This window comes from Schistocerca piceifrons, chromosome 4 (genome assembly GCF_021461385.2).
Source record: "Schistocerca piceifrons isolate TAMUIC-IGC-003096 chromosome 4, iqSchPice1.1, whole genome shotgun sequence".
NCBI classification, from domain to species: Eukaryota; Metazoa; Arthropoda; class Insecta; order Orthoptera; family Acrididae; genus Schistocerca; species Schistocerca piceifrons.
In genome coordinates, this window is record NC_060141.1 from 99,299,939 (window position 1) to 99,311,618 (window position 11,680).

The window sequence follows — 11,680 nt, forward strand, 5'->3', positions numbered from 1 at the left end:
TATCAGATACATGTGTACTGCACAGAAAACAGAATCTTATCACCCATTATTTCAACAACTGTAAATCCTAACTGTATCCTCCATACAAATTTATGAAATTGTTATCTTCCTACATAGCAGGCAAAAATTATTTGAGGAAAATCATTTTAACCACACATAAAACACAAGAAATAAAAATAATTTTATGCTTCTCACATATAAATTGAAATTATTTGAACAGGCTCCACATTATATGGGGATGACAATATGTAACAAATTAATGGGCAAACATATATTTACTTTTAATCCAGAGATCCTAAAAATAAGGCTACATCAGATGCTGGGGGAGAAATGTTACTATTTGATAGAAGAATTTTTAGAGGATGCCATGATGATTTGAGCTAGGGTAATTTAGTGTTAGATTTTTAGATACTATTTTTATTATTATTATCTCTGCCTTTTGTGTATATAAAACAAAATTGTGTTATTACTATGATGCTGTATGTAAACATCAGCTTTCTATGTTTACGGTATATTTTACCAAACTTTTGACATGTCTCCTGTACCTGAATCAAATGAATTTGATTATTTATTTTATGAGACTAATAAACAATTCAGAATTCTGATGGGGGGCAAAATCCTTATCGTGATTAACAAGATTTGTCAGCACTCGTATCTTGATTGCCTCCTTAATAATGCTGTCTAAGCAATGATTAGCTAAGCAGAAGGCAGACATCTTTTAGAAATTGAAGAGGTGCTTTTCCGATGGGCTATGCTCAGCCAGGGAACATTTTTTTTCTCTTGATAGAGAGAGAGAGAGAGAGAGAGAGAGAGAGAGAGAGAGAGAGAGAGAGAGAGAGCCTTGCACTTGTCCAATGTAAGATTTTCCACATTCACACGGAATGTGCTAGACCCAGGTGAACAAAATTTGAGGTAACATTTCACATTGCCCAGAATGTTCCTTATTTTGCAGATGGTTGAAACATTGGAATGATACCTCTCTTAGACAGAGCTTAATCAATTCATGGATCTTGTTGAGATGTGTCATCAGCATGTCTGTAGAAATGTTTAGGTAGCTGAGGCAATGTCCTAAATGCAGTATTTTCTAATTCTTCCAGTTAAATATTTGCCATGACACATGATAGGGGCACACCCATAAGAAATTCATTAACCTGTTCATAGTTGTTTCCGTCATGCAGAAAATATGTAACTGCAGTGCCCAATCTAAATTTGAATAGTTAAATGACCATCTAACATAAATGACTGTCTAATCAAGTGGTGACCTAATCTCACTAGTTACACTGAATGAATTTAGGTGTGCTGTTTAACAGTGTTTCATTCTAGATGTGAGATTATAGTCTAAAAGAATTAAATTAAATATATTGTTCAGCTCAAAATCAGTTTAACTGTACTTATGTACTCACCCTATAACTTTACTTGCTTGCAAAAAGTATTTTCAAGAAAATTAAGAGAAACATCATTCTCTGACATTAAATACAGTTCCCACAAGTATATTGCACCAGTAATGTTGAATAAGTATGTGTGGGCCCAGAAGTGCCCTCAGTTACTCTAAATGTACTGATGTCCACAACATGTGCAACTTATAATTTTGTAAACAAGCCAGCCTCAGACAAGTGTTCATCAGCCCTCAGTTTCAAGTACCAGACTGGTTGTGTTCTTGGCTAATCAGAACAAAGCACATCTAGGATAAGTTCTTATGCACATTGTATAATGGTGGTTTACAAATCTGCTCACTTCAGAAAAACCACATGGGAAGTTAGAATCTATGAAACATGGTTAATGAACCAAATGAATGGGAACATGAGTAAGTACTCTTTTACAAATAATCAAAAACTTTAGCAAGGGATGTGTAGCAAATGCTACATTTATATGTTGGTAGTGTTACAGTAACAATGTTGTCATAGATCAACAAATTACTATGCTATGACTGGTACACAACAACATCTTGTTTTAAAGAGAAAACAGGTAGACCTATTACACTGCTGTTGAAATTGAGAACTGGATCTTATTTAGCAGTCTTTTTGAAAACTCTCTATTTTGGTTGCACCTCATCTCTTTGAAGAGATAGTGTTGTGACAATGACATTTATGTTGATATTTGGTGATTCTGCTTTGAAAATTGTATCTCCAGATGCATTATACATCTGTAATGCGTAAAAATAGGACTTCTGTACTGTTGCAGTTGTCATTGTGAACTTGATTTCAAGGGACTAAAGTTCCAGAGTATGCACAGTTTCAAATATGCAACACTAATGTATTTATGGAATATATGTCCCTATACAGTGTCCCACTCAGTGGCACCCATCAAACAGTTTCAGTTTAATGATTGATACAATGTAGTTCAAGGCTTAACTCACATCAAAGCTCAATCTTGGAAATACTCAAGCCTGATATCCTGCACACTCATTGTTTCACCAGTGTCCCACCAATTTGTATCCATTGCACACATGAAAACTATCTTAGTTCATCTAAGCATAAAATCAGAACACTCAGTTCACAGTTTACTCAGTATGAACTTATGTCATTCTGCAATTCCATCAGCATGGTGCACATATATATTTAAATGATTTATTTGTGCCCTCACATGCGAAAACCAACACACATGTCTCATCATTGTGTCACTAGTCACTTTCTTTTGTTCTTCATCCCTACCACTCGATTGTTCAGTTGCAGTAGTAAAAAACAGTCTCTCTTATATACAAATACATTGAAATATTCATGTTCAGGTAGATGTACCACTTGAATGTACTGATATTTACTACTAAATATAATGAGTAAAACAAAATAATAAAGGAAAAAATATTTATATAGGCACTTTAGAGATTTACTTTACATGTAAGGCTGAAAATGTTGTTCCAGTAAATCAGTGTCTCTTGGAGAGCAACCACAATCAACGAAAAAACAGCATCAAAACTCATCAGTTTATCCCCTGGGTCTGTTTAATTGGTTTTAGGATGCCCAGAAAGAGTGCTGAATTTCTAATGTACTGGCTGCAGTGACTCATGTGGGCTCCTAATAGAGACACATTTTTCCAAAGTAAACTTCTTCCATCACTGACACAACATACTTCCTGCATGCCAGAAACTACTATAAACAAGCAGATGGGTTTCTAATGGGCTCACCTGCATCACCTGTAATGGCCAACTTTTACATGGAAAAATTTGAAAAGATGCACTAAGGATGACAATACACTGCTGAAACATTTTATTGCACTGCACACAGCACAAACCTTCAAAGGCACAGTATTTTTATAGCCATTTACAGTCATGGCTGTCAGATCCTCCATCATGTTTTCTTCACTGCTTATAACTGATGAAACTAGTGTCATTCCATGCTGCTCTTCATATGTAGAAACAAGAATAAGTTGCATGGAGCTAGGTCAGGTGAGTATGATGTATGGGGCAAGGAAGTATGCTATTTTAAAGAAAAAATGTATGAGCAGGAGGAGTGTCATGGTGGCAAAACCAGCCCCTGTTATGCGATCTTCACAGACCCTTCAAATAGAAAAAACATAGTTAATGATCTGATGTGGTGGAGTGAACTATGAATGCACTGTCCCTCTTACATAAAAAAGGAAATGAAAATGAACATTGTCTTGATGCTTGACTTTAACTGATGAATTGTTTTGGGTGAGATGACAATGACTTCTTCATTAACTTAATTGTTGTTGACATCATTCTGACAGCACTATGACTCAGCACAGTAATGATTTGGAAAAAAAATTGTGGATTAGTTTGGAGCTGTATCTTCTTGACTTTGCTCTCAGTCACACCTGAGTAGTGTTGCTCTTCCAAAAATCACAGACCATTGGACCATGGGAACTCTAAAAGATGATTAACATGACCTTTGCAAGCCTATGGTTGAGTTTTGAACTTCTTATGGACAGGTGATTCAGTGTGTTAGCAACACCTGCTTTCACACTTGAACTCTTGCTCAAATTGATGTGTTCAAGTTTGATTAGTGTTTGAAATCCTGCCAAAAAATGCATCACCTTTGGTACTGCTACAGTCTTTGAGCTCAATGCCAATGTGAAATCTCTGTTCTTTGTGGTAACAGTAAGTTCTCTGGAGACACACATTCCGCATGTTGTATGGTAGTTCAGTTTGTATTGAATGGTGGAATGAATTGTACCAACACTTACTCAACATTTTTCAGCAATCCATTCAGGTGTAAGTCATTGATTTTCTTGGATAAGCCAATAAATACAAGCCTGCAAAGCTCAAGCTTTTACTGCTACCATATGCCCAGAACAATGCTTGTCAGTTACACTTCTGTGGTCGTGTTTAAACTTTTCCACCTGTGCATAAAATCTCACATGGCTCATGCAACTACTGCCCTATTGTTTCTCCTTCTGGGAATATATTTGTGGCAGTTGTATACTTTCTGATAGTTATAAATCAGATCCCAGAAGCCTGTTCATCAAATACACATTCTTCAAGCAGACACACAATCACAGCTGAGGCCTTAGATGTTACTTTTATGTAAATATTAATTGGACAAATGATTAACTCTCTTTACAAGGTTGCCAATTAATACAAAAGCTTCAGTTTCCTGCACTATACATTACCTTCACTATATATGTTTGTCTGTTTACTTATTGAATGACCTTCTATTACTACATGCACAGTAAGTAAAATTCATTGTTTACTACCCTTCCTGGTGCTGCAATTTTAATGACCAGCAATTTAGGCAGTCAAAGTCCTGAGAGAGGATGTTTGAATCTTGTGTATTGGTTTATAAGAGACTGTGGTCCTTTGCAGCTGGTTTGTAGGAGATGGGGAAAGGGTGTTGAATATTAGGGTGATGTGTAGATATGACACAAGATATCAGTTTGCGGACGTGTTTGTTACTGCACATGACTCATCCGCAAGCGGCTAGACTGTATAGGAGTGACTTTCTGGTGTGGAAGGGATGTATAAGAGATTAATGGTACCCTTTAAGTGTTGTTGATTCTGATTCTTTTACACAGTATTTTGACAACCAACCCAGCTGTCTTCTTGGTGTCTGGACACCAGCCAGACTGAAGTATTGTACACTCTTTGATGCTCATTTGTTTTCCAGAGCCTACACTCATATTCCATGCAATGCACGTTCTCTCAGAATTCTGCTGCTATAAAGGATGAAATGGTCAGTGAGACTTTAATAAACTGAATGACTGATCTGAAGCCTTGCTCAAACAGAACCTCTGTCCCAGTTTATAATGTGTTTTGGCACTGCAGCCCATGGATGGTCTGACTGTAAAGAAAATGCTTTTTAGTGTGAAGGGAACGGAAGCTATTAAAATGCAAGAACTGTTGACTGACAGTTAGTGGGGTGGATATGGACTAAGGACAATTTGTTTTTCTTTTTTTTTAGGAAGGGGGGGGGGAGGGGTAGTGGAGCATCAGGGTGCAAGTCAATGACTGAACAGGTGACATGCTGGGTTGAAGAGAAACTCATGATGTGCACAGGAGAGAATGTGTTTAGGCTGGGAAAAATTATCATCTTATGTAGCTTGGAAAGTTTCCTCCAGATGGACCTTAAACAGAACGGTGTAAGAGGGTGCCATGTGAGTGCCCTTGGCATGGGCATATATATATATATATATATATATATATATATATATATATATATATATATATATATATATATATATATATATATAGAGAGAGAGAGAGAGAGAGAGAGAGAGAGAGAGAGAGAGGGAAACATTCCACGTGGGAAAAATTATATATAAAAACAAAGATGTGGTGACTTACCGAACGAAAGCGCTGGCAGGTCGATAGACACACAAACAAACACAAACATACACACACGTCTGCTTGTGCCTGTATATGAGTGGATGGATATGTGTGTGTGTGTGTGCGATTGTATACCCGTCCTTTTTTCCCCCTAAGGTAAGTCTTTCCTCTCCCGGGATTGGAATGACTGCTTACCCTCTCCCTTAAAACCCACATCCTTTCATCTTTCCCTCTCCTTCCCTCTTTCCTGATGAGGCAAAAGTATTTGTGGGCAGCCTCAGAGATGATATATCTGAATGGGGGCAAAAATTTGATAGTGGTGCATCCCCCATCCCAACCTCCCCCACCCCTCCTCCCCTCATCCATTTCAATAGGATGTCAAAATTTTTCAAAAATATGTTCATTTTGCAGCACACATCTTTCTAAGAATTATATATATATATATATATATATATATATATATATATATATATATATATATATATATATATATATTTGAGGAAGTGTAAGACATGTTATTCCCTCTTAAGTGTGCCAAAGTGCAGTGCAACACCTTTTCATACAGCATTCTTCTATCACACATCACTGCATTTTGGTCTGTGGTATTCAAACAGGTATTTTTTGCAATGGAAGCCATCAACCCCATATTCAGGACAGCAGAAATTAAAATGTCCTGTGGCGCCTCTCCTGCTCCCAGTTGCCTGGTTTGACCCCCCACCCCCAGCAAAAAAAACTCACTGTTAATAGTGGGTGGGATTATTTGTGACTGAGAAATTAAGAACTCTTCAGAAAATTTGCACTCTTTATTGTGGTTTAGTTAATAACTTTTTCTTTTGTATGGCACAGAATTAAATACAGGGGACAAAAATTCATTAAAGACAAGATACAAGAAAGATGGCACACATTTCTTCAACCGATAGGTGCCAGTATTTTTTTCTCTCTAATCTTGCTACAGCTTTACATGGTGTGCTTTACTTTCTGTGTAAGAATCTATTACCTCATCAAAGTTCGTCAAATGTTTTGCTGCATGAAAAATCAAAATGTCATTGTGTAATACAGAAAAAGCTGTTAATACAAATAGTATCTATCCTTGATTTGATTACATCTATTTTGTCACTGTCTGCTAGATAAAGTGAAATAGGCCTTTCTAATATAGCAGCAATTGTATGCCTTTCAAAAGCCAAACCCAGTCCCACATCCTGTTTTTAAATGCTGCCTCGCATGTGGGACTACCTACAACAGCCTAACAATAACCCAAAGAAGCGAGACTATTTTGGCACAAATGGTTATTTTTATGCACCTCATTCACATAAACAACACAACAGAATATAAGTCACGAAGTACCAATATCAAATGCCTATTAGGTCTACTACAAGCAAAAATTTTTATGTTAGGAAATACCTTCACATTTCATTTATATGCTCCAGTTTTTCAAGCATGAAATTGGAAAGTGGTAGTAAGAAACTTTTATATAAATTTGGAATTGACATATTTTTCCATGTAATTTGTGTGATTTCCCTATTTCTTCTCCTTCCTCTAACATGCAAATTCTGTAACTATTCATGCCAAATTCTGCAACTGTTTGTGTCACTGTCAAAACTTATTCTTGGAGTAACTTAGCTAACCATGCCGGAATTACCAGTTGTGTTATACTGTGTTTATTCTCTGGTTATGCATTATTACGTGTTTGAACACATTTTCCTTGCTATTCTGGGAATAGATGCTAAAGCGGCTGCTAACTGGGGGAATGTACAACAAGTCCTTAGTAGTAAATAAGATCAGAGAACTATAAATGAGAACTGAAGGGGGGACACAGAGATAAATCTTGAGTTACACACTGAAAGGAAAATTAAAAATTCCAAAGTAAATATGTGAAATAAACTCAGATAATAGAAAAATAAACAGGTGAAAAAGAATCTGACATACAATTTGAGGGTTTGGCAACAAAAATTCTAAGAGAAATTTGTGAGGAAAGGATGAAACAAAACACAACTGCTTGGCCCAGTGGGGCTGCAGTGCTGGAAAAATGTAATATATAATCATCTGGGACAAATTAATTTTGCATGTGTGTGTTTTGTATTAATAATGATATGAAACTTCCTGGCAGATTAAAACTGTGTGCCGGACTGAGACAGCAGAGTGGAAACCTCATTCTGGAATAATGATACACATTAAAATCATGAGGATGACACACTGAGTGGTCAATAAGGCATGTAAACAAGACTAATATCAATATGAAACTTTCGGACAATGTCCTTCTTCAGAACCAAGTACACATACACACACACACCTGCATGATTACATTGTCCTAGTGGATTACAAGGTGCTGGCCTTGGTTAAGGTTCTGGGTTAAGACTCTCAATCTTCCAAGTAGTTTCAAAACAGTACACAATCCAGCAGACTAGAAGATTCATTCTGGTTTTAACTATTGTTACCATTTTCCTAACCACTTGTGTAAGATGTGCCACTAACATTATAAAATATTGTTTTTATGTGCTTTTTACAATTTCAATCTCTCTTACAGATAACATCTGTGACTGGCCCATATCAAGTGTCTGGCAGTGATACTTACACATATAATATCACTGTTTCATCCAATGCTATAGCTCCTTTTGTGTGGTTGGAAGCAGAAAATATCAATGGGTTTTTCTCAGACAATGGATTTATTATTCTCCAACCAGTCACTGAACTTCAGTTTTACACAACTCAGGAGACAACAGCTGGTGAATTGGAAAGTGCTCTTTCTGTCACATCTGTCATGAGCTCATTTCATTAATCTCATTGTATCATATTAGTAAATGTAATTATGTTTAATATAACATCCAGTGGACACAGAAAAATGAGTTTTCTTTTAATTTCAGACTTATGATGAACACATTGTACACAGATTAAAAGAAATTAATGAATAGAAATAAATAAAACTGTCAAACATTTATTCTCACCACAAAGAGCAAATTCTTGATGTTTCATTAATTCATTCGCATAACATGTTCCATAAATTTCAGTGATCTGGACCAAGGCACACTATTTGTTTAGACACACAGGCAGTCACTGATGATAACTTCTTTTAAGCAAATTAGCAACACTTATGATCAGTCCTAGTCTAATAAGGCTACTCATGTAGTAAATTATCAGAACTGTTTATGTATTTTGCAAGGAGACTCGAAACTGGCCAGAACTTACTCTGAGGAGATGAAGATCTAACAAGGGAAACTCCCCATCACACTCCCCTCAGTTTTAGTCTTAAGATGTCCCATTGGATAGCCCATCAAAAACTGAACAAAGATCAACCGCCGTGTGGTCCGAGGCGTCTTATCATCACAGTTTGGGCGGCTCCCCCCCATCGGTGGTTCGAGTCCTCCATCAGGCATGGGCGTGAGTGTTGTCCTTAGTATAAGTTAGTTTAAGTTAGATTAAGTAGTGTGTAAGCCTAGAGACTGATGACATCAGCAGTTTCGTCCCATAGGAACTTACCACAAATTTCCAAAAAGATCAACCATGAAAACAGGAAGGTGTACTGAACTGTGAAAAAAAAAGCAAAATAGAAACAACAAATGGTCCCAGCTCAAGATGTGCAGCCTTGTGGAGTGTTGTGTAGACATCATGATTATGTGGTCATGTCGCAGGGCTGTAAAGGGGAAGATCCATGTTCAAATCTTGCTTGTGCCCCAAACTTTTTTTTTCTTTTTTTTTCCCACAAAATTATGAATTTTCCATCTGGTCATTGACACATCTCTTCTCCTTCCCTAGTCTTGGCAATTGTCATACTACACACTGGTTATAGAAAAAGTCATGTGGTAAGACTATATTACCGTCGCAAGTAAATGTGAAGAACAGTGAGAGCAGGTGAGCTTTTCACAGAAATGAAAACAACAAAGAAGTGGGTATCAATTATGTTGTAACAAAGAAATTCAGAAGTCAAAAACTTTCAAAATGGAACCCAAGAGTCATAAAACGTGGTACTTGTATAGAAAAATAGGAAGTACATCAAAAACTTCCAAAACAGAACCAAAGAATCATAAAATGTGGTACTTGTGTAGAAAAATAGGAGGTACATAAGTCTCGAGGTCCCTTTCTTACACCTTGCTGTTGCAAATGGATGTTACACCATGACAAAGACAAAATCTGAATACAGCGAACAGACACATCAATAATAGGATGGACAGTTCATAATTTTGTGGAAAAAATGGGAATGAGTGAGATTTGAACATGGATATCTCCTTCATAGTCCAACACCATAATTGCATAGCCACGATGCTGTGGTTACACAAGCAGGCTCATTGCTGCACCTTGTGACCTTGGACCATTCACTGTTTTTATTTTACTTCTTTTTTCCACAGATCAGTACATCTCCTTCCTGTTTTCATGCTTGATCTGTGTTCACTTTCTGATGAGCTATCGACTGGGACATCTTATGACTAAATCTGGGGGAGGGGGTGCGGGTGGTAATGGAAAATGGAAAATTTTCCTTGTAAGTACTGACAATAGACTCAAACAAACTATAAAAAAACTATTTTAATTTTCAGAACTATTCTAGTTTTTGGAACTATTCCATCATCAGGGAGGAAAGGAGTATAGGTTATTGAAGGTTAGATAGGAGGGGCAGGTCATTATACCAAAGGATGAGACAATTAAGAGAAACAAAATGCCTGAGGAGGCAACAGAGTAAGTAGGAGGTAAAAGAAAGTACATAGGTAAGTAACGTGCCAGTTTCACAAACGCTAAAAGGAAAGCAGAAAAGAAGATGAAAGAGAGATAAAGGAAAGGAATGCAGACAAAGAGAAAATGAAGAATATAACTGAGTATATAAAAATATTTTTTAAAAAGAGAGTGATTTTGTGTTAATAGGAGTTCCATCCAAGATCATCATATTAGTGGCATTTATTCACTTTCACATTGTGTTCTGTAAAACACATAACTAAGGAAAACCTGCAGTCGTGTGGTATGAGCAAGTTACATATTAATAAGCAGAAACAGCCACTGCAGGCTACTTCTGTGAATTACTTACACTCAAGCTCTGCCATTCTGGCCACACACCAGCCAACTGCTGTGTCATTCTTAGCCAGTGGTTATGGTATAGAGGGGGATAAGCTCAGCACACCACTCTTCCAGCAGTTGTTGCCTTTGCAAACCTTGAGTTGCTTCATCTCATTCAAGTAGTTTCTAAATTGGCACCATGAAGCTTAGTGGACCCTACTGCAATCCTCCTACCCAAGAAAAATCCCTGGCAGTACCAGGAATTGAAACTGGGTCCTCTGAGTGGCAGTTGGCTGTGTTAACCACTCAGTTATAGAGGCAGACGTGACTTACACTAACAACATATTATGGCTAGTGTTAAACTATTCATAATTATGAGAAAATAGTCTAAATTATTTTACATGTATTTGTATATATTAGAAGAAAAACAGCTAGCAGTACTCTGAAAGAATCTAATGTAGCTCTGCTTTTATTACCCAGCTGCTCTTTTTGTCCAATATTTCAAACAAATCCTTTACATAAATTTACACAGAGCACTATCAGGTGTCTGTATACTGGAAAAGCCATAACCTGTTTAATATGAACATTATAATTATATGAAATTTACGTTCCTGAGGCCAAATATTTTGATATTGTAGAAGGCATGTTTAATGACTTATTGTTTTACTTTGTTTCTGAGTATTTGAGGTTTCCAGTTTCCTGGCTGTTTATGATAATTTTGCACCAGAATATAAAATTCCACTCTGAATGTTAGATAGGGTTCATGGTCATATGGAAATTACTGTAGCGGATGGAGATACCAGTCTTATGTGCATGAGGTGGTCTTGCTTGTGTGAATGTGTTGTGTTTCCTTTTCTGAAGAAGTCTTTTGCCAAAAACTCAATGTGTAATAGTCTTTTCATTGTGCTTGTCTGAAACTCAACTTTTCATCTTTATGGTGAGTACCAGTCTATCCTTTTCATAATATTACTTTTACTTCTGTTA

The 11,680-nt window shown here is 36.7% G+C and overlaps 1 protein-coding gene across 1 annotated transcript in view; it reads left to right on the top strand.

The window, feature by feature from the left end:
* Positions 1 to 8,495, top strand: part of LOC124795630 (beta-mannosidase-like) — a 302,941-nt gene extending 294,446 nt beyond the window's left edge. Inside the window, exon 15 of the mRNA XM_047259702.1 lies at positions 8,244 to 8,495. Coding sequence (XP_047115658.1) covers positions 8,244 to 8,495 — 252 coding nt within the window. The remainder of the gene's footprint in view (positions 1 to 8,243) is intronic.
* Positions 8,496 to 11,680: the final 3,185 nt, after the last annotated feature.